This window comes from Corvus cornix, chromosome 3 (assembly GCF_000738735.6).
Source record: "Corvus cornix cornix isolate S_Up_H32 chromosome 3, ASM73873v5, whole genome shotgun sequence".
Taxonomy (NCBI): domain Eukaryota; kingdom Metazoa; phylum Chordata; class Aves; order Passeriformes; family Corvidae; genus Corvus; species Corvus cornix.
In genome coordinates this window covers 113,775,399-113,791,963 of record NC_047056.1, presented here as the reverse complement: position 1 = coordinate 113,791,963, position 16,565 = coordinate 113,775,399, and the positions used below count along the sequence as shown (strand labels likewise).

Sequence of the window (16,565 nt, the reverse complement as noted above, 5' to 3'; positions counted from 1 at the left end):
ATTCCCCATGGCTGTATTAAAATTGTGAGGAACACAACTCATTTATGGCGATGCAAATGTGTGGAAAACCAGGAGCCGAGATCCCTTTGGAGACCTGGTCAGTGGCATCTCACCTGAGCAGAAGCACCTTCACCCGGGGCTGAGATGTGCCCTGAACATCCCTGTGGGCATTGCCTGGGTCATGGGTGTCCACCAGGACCTCCAAGGGACAGGGGCCCTCGTGGGACACGTCACAGAACCACGGAATCATTTGGAGAAGCAGTCCCAGCCCATCGAGTCCAACCTGTGGCTGATGCCCACCTTGTCCCCAGCCCAGAGCACTGAGTGCCACCTCCAGCCCTTCCTGGGACACCTCCAGGGATGGGCACTCCAAACCTCCCTGGGCAGCCCCTGCCAAGGCCTGAGCACCCTTTCCATGCAGAAATTCCTGCTGCTGTCCACCCTGAGCCTGCCCTGGCCCAGCCTGAGGCCGTTCCCTCTCCTCCTGTCCCTGTTCCCTGCGAGCAGAGCCCGACCCCCCCCGGCTGCCCCCTCCTGTCAGGGACTTGTGCAGAGCCACAAGGTCCCCCCGGAGCCTCCTTTGCTCCAGGCTGAGCCCCTTTCCCAGCTCCCTCAGCCGCTCCTGCTGCTCCAGCCCCTTCCCAGCTCCGTTCCCTGCCCTGGACACGCTCCAGCCCCTCAGGGTCTCTCCTGTCAGGAGGGGCCCAGAGCTGCCCCCAGCACTGGAGGTGCCCCAGCAGTGCCAGCACAGGGGACGGGCACTGCCCTGGGTCGTGCCCACACTATTTTGGATACAAAATCCCAATTTAGATAACCATGGATACATGAGAGGCATTCCATCCTCTTTGCCCGAGTTTGGTGGGATGCAGAACACCTGAGCTATAGGATTTTTTTGGGAAGAGATGATCCAGCTCCATGTCCATCTCTAATGTTCCCTGAGCTGCATCTCAGCCCAGGTGCTGCTGTCTCACTGTCCTGCCCAGTTTTGACAGCACAAAGTGATCCAGTTCCCTGCTTTTTTAGGGATGCTGCAGCCTGGTTCCCAGTCTGGCCACCACAGACAGATCCTTGACTCCCAGCTCCCTCCTGCCCTTCCAGCACCCTTGGAGATGCTCTCCTGCCCCAGGAAATGCTCCACATGGACACCGGGTGCTCCGAGGCTGTTACCTCCACTCTGTATCTGCTCAGCACTGGCCGAATTCCCAGAGGCACTGGCAGGATGGGGCCCCGATCCATGTCCGTGGGGCCATCGATTGGGGGCAGGTCTGACTTGCCCCCGGGGCCGATCTGGAACAGATGGATCATGGATTAGGATCTGCTCTTTTGAGCTGCTGGAAAGCAGTTTTTTGGTCCATCTCCCAGAATTGTGGAATCACAGATTGGTTTGCTTTGGAAGGGACCTCAAAGATCAACTCATTCCAACCCCTGCCATGGACAGGGACAAATTCCAGAGGGAACTGGGTGGTGTCTCAGCTGGAACTGGTCCCAGTTGTTGGGTCTGCATTGTCTGGGAGCACCGAGAGCAGTTGCTTTGGGAAAAGTGAAATGCAAGAGCAGAAGGTGCTGGGAATTGCTGTCCTTCCACACAGGACAGTCCCAGGAGCAATCCAGCAATCTCAGCCCACCAATGTATCCCACTCCCAGGGCTGTTCCACCCTGGAATTGCATCTGCTGGGCTGGGTGTGAGGAAATGGAGATGTGGTCCCAGAGCTCAGCCCAGGAGCAGCTTTAAGGTCCCATATCCAGCCCAGGGCTCAGGAAAGATCAAATTTCCCGTGTGAGCCGTTCCCCGAGTCCAAGGAAAGTGGTGGGGGAAAGGGCTTGGATGAGCACCTGCCCTGGCAGAAAAAGGAGGTGGGAAAAGTATTTCAGTGGATGGAGCATGAGGACAAAAGTGGAAGAATTTTACTCCGGTATTGCCCCAGACTGACATGAATCATGGAATGGTTGGGGCTGGAAGGGACTTGAAAGACCATTGAATTCCAACCCCCTGCCATGGGCAGGGAAACCTTCCAGTATCCTGGGTTGGTCCAAGCCCTGTCCAACCTGTCCTTGGACACTTCCAGGTGCCTTTGATGAACAAGTGGTTGATCCATCCAAGAGAAACTACAAGGGTTCAGCAGAACAATGAAGCAGTGAAGGGGCAGTTATTCCCAGTTATTCCCAGTTATCTGATTTTCCATAAATTAATCCCCTCTCCCTTCCAAGCCTGCATCCAGCCTTCCCATCCCTTTGTCCAGCTGGCACCTGGAGCAGCTCAAAGGCGGCCAGCAGGTCCCCGGCCGTGGCATTGCCGCGGTAGATCTGGTAATACTCCAGCTGTGGCGGGAAGCGTGGGGGGCAGTACTGCTCGTCTGACATCTTCACCACCGGCTTGGCGAACGTCCGGCCCATGAAGTCAGCTTTTCCCTGCGGAAAGAGCATGTGGAGTTGGGGATCCAACATGGGAATTCCAAGACTAGACCCATGGTTCTCCCCAAGAGCACCTGGAGTTGGGATCCAACAGGGGAATTCCAAGATTAGCCCGTGGTTCTCCCCAAGAGCACTTGGAGTTGGGATCCAACAGGGGAATTCCAAGATTAGACCCATGGTTCTCCCCAAGAGCACTTGGAGTTGGGGATCCAACACAAGAATTCAAAATTAGCCCTGTGGTCCTCCCCATCGTGGTTGGAACAGGAACGGGATCAGCGCTCTGGGCTTGGGATGCCAAAGCTCAGGGAAAACTTTCAGTCCTGGCTCCTTGAAGGAGGTTTGGGACAGCCAAGGGTTGGGACAGCAAGGAGGCCAGGGATGAGCAGTTTTCCCAAAGGGAAAATCTCCTTGGCTACAGCCTCTTGCTTCCCTCTCCAAAAACAAGATACATCAAGTTACGTCTGAGATTTATGAGCAGCAGAGGCTCCGTGGGTGATGTGGAGGGATCATTTTCCAGGAATCAGGAAAAAAGGCTTCCCACATCCTCTGCCTCCAACTCTGGAGAGATCCCGGCATCCAAACCACACACAATTCCATGGGCTTTTCTCACCACAGTGTCCTGGTCGTAGATCTCGATGACGATGATGGGGGGGTCATCCCGCATCTCGTGAGCTTCCCCGTACAGCTCCACATTGTCGAACACCAGGAGCTGGTCCCAGGTTGGGCAAAGGGTCTCGTTGAGAACCTGGAAAGATGGGAGACATTGCTACTGCTCCAGGGATGGACCAAAGTCCTGGGAAAGGGTGGCAGGTGGGGCTGCTGCGCATTTTTTGGATCAGAGAGGCATCGGGAATCTCCCAGGGATTCTTCTGAGGGAAACAATCCAACAGGAGATGAGCAGAGATGGATTATTCCCAGTGTCCTCCAGGCTTCCTAAAGCTTGGCAACCCTCGGACTGGGAAGGAAGCCCAAAAACCACTTTAACATGACCCAGTTCTGCCTCAACAGGCAGGCATTCACAAGGAATCACGGGGAATCATGGGGAATCATGGGCAATTGCAGCCACCAGCATGTGGGGCATATTTCGGAATGGGCTCCTGGGGAAAGATCTCCTGGAGACAGTCAATCCCCAGCTCCAGAGCTGCTTTCCCATTGCAGGACCCCAGGATCATCCTAATCCTTATGGGATCCTAATCCTCGTGGGATGTGTGCCACGGGAGCAGGATGGAACCTGCAGCATCACCAGCCATCCCTGCATCCCTGCATCCCAGGAATGTTCACCTCGGTGCACTGGCTCTGGGAGATGAAGAAGACCCGCGCGAAGGGATCCGAGAGGCCGCTGCTGTCGGCTGCGAACAAACTCCTGGCTTGGTACATGTGGGCTCGCAGCTGGAAAACCTGTTTCTCTGGAAGAGAGAGGGGATGGGATGGCTTGGGACAATCTCCCAGAACCCATCCAAGGGAGGTCTCAGGGGCCTGTTTTTCCTCATGGGGGAAGGATCTCAGCTCAAAGTGCGAATCCCAAATGGATACGGATTTCTTTGGCATCCTGCTCGTTGTGCGCACAACATCAGCCGTGAACAGGAGCGGGATGAGGGGACACAATTCCCACCCCCCAGCTCTCCTGGGAGAACTGGAGTGATTTCCCCCTTAGCTCCTGGAAGCCGTTGGACCAGGGGGTGTCCAGCCAGACTCCCTCCCACCTTCTCCATGTCCCATCCTGTGGGAATTCCTTACTGGTGTACAGGAGGCTGATGGGTGGGAAGGAAGGCAGGTTTTGTCCTCGGGGGGTTTTCTTCTCCTCGAATCCACAGGGGAGGCCGCTCAGGAAGTCCTTGCGCTGCTTGTTGAGGCCCAGCCACAGGTAGATCTCCATCTTGGCCTGGACTGTCCAGCCAGCAGGTCCGAACCCCCTCTTCCCGGGGAGCTGAGCACAAGGGAGGGAAGATTTCACATGGATATCGGGAATACGGACACACCACCTCTTGGAGCGCCCAACCCCTTTGGGCCATTGTGCTGCTGTTCCTTAAACCCAAGGATCCTTCGGGATCATGACACTACTCTGGCTCGCGCATTGTCCTCTTCCCATCATGATTTCCTTTCCCTAAGCCAGGAATTCTCTGGATTTCCAGCTGGATAAAACACGTCCCCTCTTTCCAAACATTTCCCACTTATCGGGCTGGGTAAGGTCAGTGCTTCACCCTCCCTAGGAGCAGATTTCCACCTCTACCAGCAGAGTATGGATCACATTTTTCCAATATTCAACCCCCAGGAAAAACGGATACACAACTCTCATCCTCATCTCCCAAATTCCCTCCTCCACTTCCCTCCTCTTGGCCGCAGCTCCCCCAGGACAGACGGATCCTCACCTTGAGGAAAACCGTCTTCACCTTGGCGCAGTCCTTGCCCATCTCCTCGTCCACAATGGAGTACAGGATGTCCTTGGAAGGGATGCGGGCGTAGGCGATGCGCTTGTTGTTGCTCATCATCCAGAGGAAAACGTCGGGAATCGTGTGCTGGGGCTGGGAATGCCACAGGAGAGCCCCGTCAGTGTCCCAGCTCCGACCACTGAGGCACTGGCGGGGCTGGAGACTGTCTGGAGGCAAATCCAACAGATTCCATGGAAGATGGATGTGCCTGATGCCACACTGTGGGCACTGGAATAGTTTTGAGATTCCCACTCCAAAATAGCTGCTCAGAGCAGGAAAAACCTGGGATTTAGGTTGGTTAAAGTTTTAAAAAATATAAATTTGGGCTAAGAAGACAGAAGATTTTCCTTTTCTCCTTCAGTGGCCTTGGGGGAGGGGACGGCAGGGGCCATTCCTTCATCCCTTTCCAGGGAAGAGGTTCCCAGTCTGGACAGGGCCCATCACACCTCAAATCTGAGTTGGGTCAGGGCCAAGGAAGGCCTGGCTTTAACCAGGGATGGAGCTGGGAGCCCTCCATGGGAAACGGGAGCAGGAGGTGGAACAGCTGCAGCTCCAGGGAGGACCAAGAACCCCCTCCGAGCCAGTCCTGAAGTGTAAAAGTGTCGTAAAATCATTCCAGAGCTGAAAGGGGCTCCAGGAGAGCTGGAGAGGGACTTGGGACAAGGGATGGAGGGACAGGACACAGGGAATGGCTTCCCAGTGCCAGAGGGCAGGGATGGATGGGATATTGGGAAGGAATTCAGCCCCTTGAGGGTGGTGAGGGGCTGGGCTGGAATTCCCAGAGCAGCTGTGGCTGCCCCTGGATGCCTGGCAGTGTCCTTGGACAGGTCAGACAGGGCTTGGAGCAGCCTGGGATGGTGGAAGGTGCTGGGGTTAGAACTGGATGGGATTTCAGATCCCTTCCCACCCAAACCAGCCTGGGATTTGATGTGTCACCTCCCAGATCCTGGTCCCACAGGATCCCTCCATGGCTGGGACTGGCAGAAACATCTCCAGCTCTGCTGCAGGAGGACCCAGCTCTGTCCCTTCCCCAGGAAACTCTTAAGGTTCTTCTTCATCAGCTCATTCCCACCCAGGAGTGCACAGGGATCATGGGGCAGCTCATGGACTTGGAATGGCTCCTTGCAGAGGGACCTCTCCTGCCCTCGGAGGTCTCCATCCATCCATCCATCCATCCATCCATCCATCCATCCATCCATCCCTCCCTGGTTTCTGTCTCCATGTGCTGACCCAGCCAGAGCCACCTCTGCCCATGAGGGACCCACCTCATCCGCCAGGAACCGCAGCTTCTGCAGGAAGTTCTGCACCAGCTTCAGCTTGTCCTTCATGGTGTTCCTCTTGACCTGGGAGCGCAGGGCCGTGGCCTGCTGGGCCATGTTCTCCTGCAGGGACAGCCGGCTCATCAGGACACAGCTTGGATGAGGCAAAGGTGCCTCAATCCCACTATGTCAGGATGGACACCTTCGGACATCCTTCTGTTGACCTTGGCATGGGAGGGCCCCTGAGAGGGCAGAGACAGAGCCCAGGAGAAGATGACACCACAACGGTGTCACCTGAGCTTGGAGAGTTTTGGGGTAGATTAAGGAAGGGGCCTCTCCCGCTGTCACCCGGCACCTGAGCCTTGGAGCTTCCACGTGAACGTGGAGAATTTAACAATTCCTGGCTCTCCAGGGTGCAGCTGGCCACTGAAGTTGGTGTCCTTGGCTGTGCCAGGTGGAGAAGCCACCAGCTCCTTGTCCATCTCTCCTGCACATCCTTGGCAAGGAGCAGGGCCACCACCCCCAAACCTCTGTCCCTGGGGCAGCTCTGTCCCGCACAGTTCCCAAAATCACTCCCAAACCTCTGTCCCTGGCACAGCTCTGCTCCTCAGGGTTCCCAAAATCACCCCCAAACCTCTGTCCCTGGCACAGCTCTGCTCCTCAGGGTTCCCAAAATCACCCCCAAACCTCTGTCCCTGGCACAGCTCTGCTCCCCAGGGTTCCCAAAATCACCCCAAACCTCTGTCCCTGGCACAGCTCTGCTCCTCAGGGTTCCCAAAATCACCCCAAACCTCTGTCCCTGGCACAGCTCTGCTCCTCAGGGTTCCCAAAATCACCCCCAAACCTCTGTCCCTGGCACAGCTCTGCTCCCCAGGGTTCCCAAAATCACCCCCAAACCTCTGTCCCTGGCACAGCTCTGCTCCTCAGGGTTCCCAAAATTCCCCCTTCCAGCTCCTCTGTGCTCCCGAATTTCTTTCCAGAGTCTGGTGGAGGGGAGGCAGCGGAGGCCCAAGTGACACCTGGGACGTGGGTGAGACCCGAGGGGTCTTTGGGCTCCTCTGCTCAGAATTAAACCCCAAACCTTCGACCCACAGGGACTGGAAACCAGCGCGTCCATGGACCAAATTCCAGCCCCTGCTCAGGAATCCTCCTCCACTACTTCCAAAGCTTTCCTGAACAACCTGTCCCCACCCTCACAGGGAATGATTCCTTCCCAATATCCCATCCGTCCCTGCCCTCTGGCACTGGGAAGCCATTCCCTGTGTCCTGTCCCTCCTGGCCTCATCCAAAGTCCTGCTCCAGCTCTCCTGGAGCCCCTTTAGGGACCAGATCCCACTCACCAGCTCCCGCATGCAGGATTTGAGCCTCTCCCGGTCCAGCCTCGTGCGGGACGAGTGATGCTGGTCCTTGTCAGCCAAGGTCAGGAAGCGCCTGCGGGAAAAGGCCAGCAGGGTGATTCCCACGGGAGCCCTTCCCAGGGAGGTCTCTGCCAGCCTGGCCACATCCCTGGAGGGAAACGCTCCCATTCCCTCCAGTCTCCAACAGAACTGTGGCCGAGGGGCTGGTTCACACCCCGGACTCAGGGTCAGGAAGGGACAGTAGGTGCCACCAGGTGCCACCAGGTGCCAGCAGCCCGTGGAGGCCGCAGTTTGAGGTTTTCAGCCTTGCTTTGGGGTGCAGATGGCAGCACCGTGCTCCAGCCCGAGGCAAAAGATCCGGCACCGCGCCAACGTCATGGAATGTTGTGCCGTCATCCCGAGGACAAGGCAAGGTGAGGTGACACTCCCAGAGGTGATATTCCCAGCCTCATCCACGGGGAGTAGAGACCCGCACGGTGCCGCCCTTCCCACGTGTCACTCACAGGCAGCCACTGCTCAGCTCCTCCAGGACCCCTCGGAGCCGGCGCTCCGGGTGCGGCTTCTCCGTCTTGATCATCTCCTGCACATCATTGAGCCCCTCCTCCTGCAGCACCAATGGGGACAGCGTGAGGGGTGGGGGGCTGGGGGACCCCCTGATCCAACCCCACACCGAGGGAAACCCCGGCTGCTTCCCTGGAACATGTTTGGGGACCCAGCTCTGGGGACTGGGAATGGCTCCGGTGCCCTCCAGGAATGAGCTGGCCGAGATCCAAACCCTCTTGGAGGGACCTGCCAGGGGGACCCTTCCTGGATCCTGCTATGACCCTGCCAATGTAGAGCTCTCCTGAAGGTTCCCTGGGAATGAGCTGAGACTGTTAATCATAAAATCATGGAATGGGTTGGGTAGGAATCATTGAATTCCAACTCCACCACCATGGGCAGGGACATCTCCCACTATCCCAGGTTGCTCCAAACCCTGTCCCTTGGAACCTTCCAGGGATCCAGGGGCAGCCACAGCTTCTCTGGGCACCCTGTGCCAGGACCTGCCCACCCTCACAGGGAACAATTCCTTCCCAATATCCTGCCTAAATCTCCTTTTCCAGTTTGTACCCATTCCCTGGGTCCTGTCCCTCCAGGCCTTGTCCCCAGTCCCTCTCCAGCTCTCCTGGAGCCCCTTTAGGCCCTGCAGGGGGCTCTGAGCTCTCCCTGGAGCTTTCCCTTCCCTGGCTCTGCCACAGGAGTGCTTCACCCCTCCAGCCCAGCCTCCCTGCCCCTGTTCCCACTTGTGGGAACACCTGGATCTAACCCACAGAATTCTCAAGGAGCTGCTGGAATTTGGTGATTCCTCACTGGGAATTTCCCCCTTTTTGGGCACTGCCTGTCCCTGCTTTGCGCCAAGGTGCAGAGACACCCAGGGAGCCTGGATGTGGCTGTGCCTTGTGCCAGCCCCGTGTCCCAGCTCTGTCCCTCCATCCCTCCCTGTCCATCCCTGACCAGCTTGTCCGCGATCTTGTCCATGATGTTGGCGTTGTAGAGCCGGCGCCGCTGGTCCTGCCACCAGCTCCGGATGTAGATGCAGGGCTTCTTCTCCAGGTAGGGCAGGTGGAAATAATTCCTGCAGGAGGAGGCAGGAGAGACGCTCCGTGTGGGGGTGACAATCCCGGCCTGGAGCAGCCCCCATCCCACCCCGCTCCCGGGAGGCACTGCCGTGGTGGGAAGGCTACTAAAGGAGCTCAGCAGTGGGAGGGAGGTGGCTTCGGATGCATCCTGGAGAACAGAGGCTCTGTTTCTCCCGAGGCCATTCCCAATGCCAGGCCCAGGATGGATGGGTGCAGTGCCCAGGGGCTGCCCCATCCCTGGAAGTGCCCAAGGCCAGGTTGGATGGGGCTCGGAGCCACCTGGGACACTGGAATGTGTTGGGGTTGGAATGGGATGAGCGTTAAGGTCCCTTCCCACCCAAACCATTCTGGGATTCTGAAACCTTCTGGTTGCTCCAACCCCTGCCCAACCTGTCCTTGGAATAGTGATGGCACAGCTAAAGGAAGGGTGATCCATACTTTTGGAGCACTGGCCATGAGCCGGGATCCACCCCCTGGAAAGCCACTGTGGATCCTGCTGCACCTGGAATCACCAGGAGTTAAATCCCGCTCCAGCTCTTCCCGGGTATTCCCGCCAGGAGATGTCAGCAGAGCCCCGTGGTGGAGCAGGAGGCTCCCAGAGGCGGGCGATTTTTGGGAAAACAGGGTGGGCGCGGCCCCAAAACATCGGAGCTTCTCATCTCCCCTTGGGATTCAGATGGACAAGGAGCCGAGGAACAGAGGCGGGAATTCCAGGGGGACTTTATCTGTGCTGGATATTCAAGGGAAAAGGGAGGGAATTCCAGGGAGACACTTCACTGGATACTCCTTTCCCAATTGATTGAATCAGGCAGTTAATTCAATTAACACCAATCTACTGCTAAAACTTGATTAAAATCCACTTTAAGCGAATCTTATCATCGTAAATCCAATTATCTTCCTTATCCCAGTCCTTTGTATCCACATCCAGACATTCCCAGGCACATCTCACCAGGGAGAGGATTTGAGTCTTTTACGCCAATCTCCTGCCTGATGCATTGGCAGATTTTTCCAGCAGTTTTTCCATCTGGGATCTCGGCACTGCCAAGGCCACCACTGACCCACGTCCCCAGGTGCCACACAAGGTGGACACACTGACCCAGTGCCCAGGTGGAGACACTGACCTGTCCGTGCCCAGGTGGACACACTGATCCAATGCCCAAGTGGACACACTGAGCACACAAATCCAGGTGGACACACTGACCCAGTGCCCAGGTGGACACACTGACCTGTCCGTGCCCAGGTGGACACACTGACCCAGTGCCCAGGTGGACACACTGACCCAGTGCCCAGGTGGACACACTGAGCACACAAATCCAGGTGGACACACTGACCCAGTGCCCAGGTGGACACACTGACCCAGTGCCCAGGTGGACACACTGACCTGTCCGTGCCCAGGTGGACACACTGACCCAGTGCCCAAGTGGACACACTGACCCAGTGCCCAAGTGGACACACTGACCTGTCCGTGACCAGGGGCTTCATGGGCTGGGATGAAGAAACGGAGACCAGCTCTCCATCCTCACCACCTTCATCCTCACTGGAATTCTGGAGCAGCTCCGACTCCTCCTCGTCCCCATCCCCTCCCTCTTTCTTCCTCCGCAGGAGGGGTTTGCTGGAGCCATCCACCTGGTTGCCATAGTTACCTCAAGGAAAAAAAAAATGGAATCGATTCACAGGGTTGTAACTCCCAGCTCTGGGACTGAATTCAGGCTGGCAGAAGTTTTCTCTGCTGGAATCACAGAGAACGTTTGACTTCCTGGAGCCACGTCCAGGAGCCAGAAATTAGGGAGAAGTGTCTATACCCTGCTCCTGTCCCCTCTCAATCCCCTGGGAATACATTCCCTCCTGGAGCTGGCCTCTCCAGAGCACAAAGCCAGGATGGGAGAGGGATCAGCTCCACTGGCCACACCCCAGCAGGCACAAAATAGGGGGTGTGGGATCCCACATCCCTCACGCCCATGGAGGGGCCATTCCCTGCTCCCCAAACCTGCTCTAGCAGGGGTTGGAATGGAAAATCGGGAATAAACCCCGCTCCCAGCTTTGGATTCTGATTTTCAAAACCGTCACACTCCCCAAAGAACAACCAACCTATGGTGACCTCGAAGTTGATGGGTTTGTCCCCAATCTTCCTGTCGATCATGGTGGCCTCCAGGAAGGCTCCGAAGAGGAAGAATTCCTCCATCTTCCCACTGCAGTTCTGCAGGAGAAAGAGATCCCAGGGCTGAGGGTCGGGGCCAGAGGGAGAGACACATCCATCCCTCGGGATGCCACTGCCAAAGGGACCAGGAGGGTCTTGTCTCCCATCTCTTGGCTCGTTGCAGAGAGTGGTTAATTAAAGATTTCGTTTTACTATCTTTTAATTAAAGATAGCCTTGAACTGTGTTGGGACCCGTCACCCCGTGCCCGGGATGGACTCTCAGAGAAATTCAGGAATACGAGCCTGAGTTCACTCCCAAACGGAACTGATCAAACCACACAAATCCAGGTGCCTGGATGCTCCCACAGAATTGGAAGGGTTTTATTTCCCGGTGGTTTCATTCCCCCTGGCTGGGGGAATTGGCTTCTGATTGAAACCCATCAGGATAAGAGTGGGACAACTGGAATTAGGGGATGAGTCACCGTCTGTGTGTATTTTCCACACGGAGAAACATCCCTAAGTTTCGGAGACGATAGAAATCACAGAATGGTTTGGGTGAGAAGGGACCTTAAAGATCGTCTGGCTCCATGGGCAGAGTCACCTTCCTCTATCCCAGGTTGCTCCATGCCCTGTCCAACCTGGCCTTGGACACTTCCAGGGATGGACCAGCCACAGCTTCTCTGGGAAAGCTGTGCCAGAGCCAAAGTATCTCACTCAGATATTCCCAGCACTCCCGAGGGAAGTGAGCACTGGAACGATGCTAAAACCTGAAATCCTGCAAGATTTACTTCTATTGCTCTGTGAGATCCAGAACAGCCGGGGCAACACTTGAAATCCTCGATTTGTGAAGCCGAAGGTAACAATCCAATATTCCTGAGACCCCAAACTGCCCCCTGGATGCTGTGGGGTCACGGGGACTTACGTCAGCCACCGCCGTGGCCTGCTCCACCTGCACCTCGGTGGAGCTGTTGATCTCGGGGTTGGTGGTGTCCAGGATCTCCACGGCCAGGCCCAGCAGGAGCCGGGCGCGGAAGGAGACGCCCTCGCCCAGGCCCTCGTTGAGCTCCTGGTGCTCGTCCATGAGGGTGTAGTTGCGGGTGGAGCCGTACATGTTCACCCAGGCAGGGCCAAAGGTGGGCAGGAAACCTGTGGGGATGGAATGGGCAGGCGGGAAGGGGATGGACGGGCAAAAGGGAATGTCCTGGCACTTGTGGTTGGCATCACTTTCCTGGTCTGTGTGTGGTGGCACAGGCTGGGATATGTTCTTGTGTGTCCATGGAAGTGTGGTTGCAGCCATCCATGGAGACAGTTTTCAGGGAATCCCAGTATCATTTGGGTTGGAAAAGCCCTCCCAGCCATCGAGTCCAACCTGTGCCTGATGCCCACCTTGTCCCCAGCCCAGAGCCCTGAGTGCCACCTCCAGCCCTTCCTGGGACACCTCCAGGGATGGGCACTCCAAACCTCCCTGGGCAGCCCCTGCCAAGGCCTGAGCACCCTTTCCATGCAGAAATTCCTGCTGCTGTCCACCCTGAGCCTGCCCTGGCCCAGCCTGAGGCCGTTCCCTCTCCTCCTGTCCCTGTTCCCTGCCAGCAGAGCCCGACCCCCCCGGCTGCCCCCTCCTGTCAGGGACTTGTGCAGAGCCACAAGGTCCCCCCGGAGCCTCCTTTTTTTCAGGGAAGTTTTGCAGGGAAGGCAGCGATGGAGACTGGGAGGGCCCCCCGCCCAAAAGGCAGAGACAAGGCTCCCATTGAGCAATTCCCCATTTTGAGAGTTGAGGAGGAGAACTCCCCATTGGTCCCTTTCCAGTCCCACCTTTGGTTTCCCATCTTTGCCTGTGTGTGTGGGAATGGGGAGCCCGACAAATGCTCATCCACCCATGGAATTCTTGGAAAAGCAAATTATTCTGGGGTATCTTTGCTTTCGGGAATTGGCTGAAGGCTTGTGACGGATCTCGGGTTTTAGAGTATTGGGCCAACAACCTCTCACATTTCAGGGCATCGAGGTCTCTCCAGATGGGCACCAGGGAATTCCAGGGGTGGGAGGGAGTCTGGGAAACTTTGGGAACTCTGCCAAAGGAATGCCCCCACTTCAACTTTACCTTTGTCCCCTTCGTTGGAGATCTTCCTCAGATCGATGAAATGGGTCCCGATGGCCACGTCGTTGACCTTGTCTGAGTCACGGATCTGGATCTTGATCCGTTTGCACAGCGGGGGGAACATCTCCGTGAAGATGATTTGCTCGTTCCAGAGGGGCTCGTAGCTGCTCTTCTGTATGGATGTCTTTCCCTGGGAAGTGGAAAGACATGGATTTCAGACAAGGGTTGGATGTCCCAAACCATCCCTCACCACCTGAGCTGCTCCCTTCCATCCATTCTGCCCTCTCCTGAGTAAGGAATTCCCTACCTCAACTGGAGAGCGCTCAAACCCATCATGGAGAGGGGAAGCATAGAAAGCAAGGTGACTCCACACCCATCCTGAGGTGCCAGGTGACTCCACACCCATCCTGAGGTGCCAGGTGACAACTGAGACCATCTGTGGCTACCTGCTGGCCCTGCTGGTGTCACCTCCCATGGTCACCCTGGCACCTCCCCACTCACCTTCTGCCCCGCGAAGGCCACCTGTACGTAGGGGTCCACCAGGTCCTTGTTCTCCCCAATGAGGGCCTTCTTGACGTTGGCCATGATGCTGGTGTTCATCCGCGGCAGCCCCTCGGCGCGGTAGATCTTGATGTAGAACCGAGCCCACTGCCGCTCCGGGGGACCCCGTCCGGGAGCAGGAGGTTCCTGGAATGTCAATGGATAGGGTTGGGAACAGCCGCTGGGGTGGGGTGGTCAGGGAAGACTAAAGGTTGGATGAGATGGTCTCAGAGATCTTTTCCAACCTTTGTGATCCCATAAAAGACCAAAGAGGAGCTGCTCCGTTTTCCGAGCACTGACTCCGTCCACTTCCACTCCATTCCATGGAAATGGAGTGAACAGGATGTCGGAAGAGTAATTTTTTCCTTATCAAGAGGGGCTCGGAGGATTATTTTGGGGAAGAAATAAACTCCATCCGTTGTTTTTTTTTTTTTTTTAATTTGTGGCTTTATTCCTCTTCAGAAATAGATGAGCCCATGGGAATACTGGGAACAAAATATTTCTAGAGGAATTCTAGGAATTGCTGGAGTTGCCCATGTCTGCTGGAAGGTGTCCCTGCCCATGGCAGGAGGGTTGGAATAAGGTGATCTTGAAGATCCCTTCCATCCCAAGCCATTCCAGGATTTTAGGAATAAGTAGGAGAACATCACCACTACAGCCTGGAATGAAGCCCAACATACTGGAGGTGGCTCCTCAAACCCCAGCAGGTCAGGAAAGCTGTGCTGGTGGTTTCTGACTGTTAACAGTTGGACTCGATCCCAGAGGTCTTTTCCAACCTAAACCATTCCATGACTCCACGTGGGGAGAGCCTGAGAGGCAGATTTGAGATGGAGATGTTTATTTAGCTAGAAAATGTTGGGGCTGGAATCAAGTCCTAAAATCTCCTGATTTTTGTTCCATGATCTTTGAGATATTCTGGGCAGTCCAGGAGCCCCGTCCACACACACAGCCTGGTAAACCTCATCCAGAGATCCAAACCTCATCCAAGGCAGGTGCTTGCTCTGCCTTGGCAGTGGGCGATGAGACCCCATCCCATCCCATCCCATCCCATCCCATCCATCCCATCCCCATCCCATCCTCCCACCCAGGGCCCATCAGAAGCATCAGGTAAAGAGTGGCTGGGTGACACCAGGCTGGTGTTGTTGTAGAGTTCAACCACCAGTGGATGGTCTGACCTGCCAGGAATGGCTGCTCTGTGCCGGGGATCACCTGGAATTGCACCAGGACCACACGTTCTCTTGGAAAAGCACCGGATTGCTCCCTCTGGTTTCGTGGCTCATTGTGCGCCACCAGCCCCAGGTTTGGATCCTCTCATCCCATCCGAGGTAAAGAGAGGTGGAAAGCCATTCCCAAGGAAGTCAAGGAGAAGCGGATCCTGGCAGATCCTCACCCTTCAATGTCATCCTCGTCCGTCTCGTTGGCCTTGTGCGGGGTCTTGATGTTGTCCCCTTTGCCCACCACGGCGATGTCACACTTGAGGTAGCCCTTGAGGCCGGCCGTGAGGTCCTCAGGGTCGGACAGGATGGCCCATTTGTGGTAGAACTGGTGCTCTGCGACCCAGGGGACAAAAGACACCTTGGTCACAACTAGACTCGGCCAACAACGACACAGCCTTCCATGGAGTGGGACCTGCCCTGTGTGTGAGGGATCCCAACAGCCCCTGGAAAATTTATTGGGAATATGTGTCCAGTGTTGAAGGCAAAGAAACAATGGGATAAACTGGGGGAGGTGGAGCCTCAAGTCCCCATTCTGGAGGGATTCAAACCCTTATGGATGTGGCACTTGGGGACATGGGACAGGGGTGGCCTTGGCAGTGCTGGGGATGGTTGGAGTCGGTGATCAGCCGCTCTAATCAACCTCCCCTCTCTTTTCCAGGTGCCTTCCTGGCTTGGATGAAATGCCAGACATGGAGGGCAGGATCCAGTCCTGGACCTTCCTGTCCGGAACGTTGATGTCCTGCCTGGGAATGTCACCTGGGGCTTCTTCCTTGGCAGGGCGGGGCTGGGCTGGATACCAGCATATCCAGGAGGGATCTCTGACACCCAGGAGAGCTGGAGAAGACCTGGACCCAGGGAGAGCTCAGAGCCCCTTGTGGGGCCTAAAGGGGCTCCAGGAGAGCTGGAGAGGGACTGGGGACAAGGCATGGAGGGACAGGACACAGGGAACTGGGAGAGGGCAGGGCTGGATGGGATATTGGGAAGAAATTCTTCCCTGTGACGCTGGAGAGGGGCTGGGATGGAATTCTTGGAGCAGCCGTGGCTGCCCCATCCCTGGCAGTGTCCAAGGCCAGGTTGAGCAGGGCTTGGAGCAACCTGGAATAGCGGGAGGTGTCCCTGCCCATGTCAGGGTTGGAATTAAATAATCTTTAAAGTCCCATCACACCCAAGCTATTCTGGAATTCCATGAATTCAGGGGGGTATATGGAGCCTTCTCCAGAAGTGCTCTTCCCTGACCTACGAGCGAGCCCAGGTGACCATGTCTTGCACATTTACACTAAATTGGGAAAGCATTTTCCAAGGAAACCAGCGCCTGCCTGGCTCCTTTGCCAGGAATTTTACTCCACAGAGCAGGCGCAGACACCCGGGAATTGTCGTAAACAACATTCACATACCAGGCTGGGTGTAAACAGTCCCAACATCCATCTTGAAGGACCCCACCAGTGTCCCGCTCCGCAGGAGGTTTTTGGAGTGGATCACCTGGAAATCGAGAGGGGAAA

The 16,565-nt window shown here is 56.3% G+C and overlaps 1 protein-coding gene across 1 annotated transcript in view; it reads right to left on the bottom strand.

The window, feature by feature from the left end:
* Positions 1-16,565, bottom strand: part of OTOF (otoferlin) — a 79,109-nt gene that overhangs the window by 19,740 nt on the left and 42,804 nt on the right. The window contains 18 exon segments of the mRNA XM_039569728.1: positions 1,168-1,287; positions 2,248-2,409; positions 3,023-3,157; positions 3,694-3,818; positions 4,150-4,339; positions 4,782-4,934; positions 6,107-6,223; positions 7,441-7,531; positions 7,962-8,062; positions 8,953-9,073; positions 10,537-10,720; positions 11,166-11,274; positions 12,137-12,360; positions 13,313-13,499; positions 13,811-13,974; positions 13,977-13,996; positions 15,240-15,399; positions 16,461-16,545. Coding sequence (XP_039425662.1) covers positions 1,168-1,287; positions 2,248-2,409; positions 3,023-3,157; positions 3,694-3,818; positions 4,150-4,339; positions 4,782-4,934; positions 6,107-6,223; positions 7,441-7,531; positions 7,962-8,062; positions 8,953-9,073; positions 10,537-10,720; positions 11,166-11,274; positions 12,137-12,360; positions 13,313-13,499; positions 13,811-13,974; positions 13,977-13,996; positions 15,240-15,399; positions 16,461-16,545 — 2,448 coding nt within the window.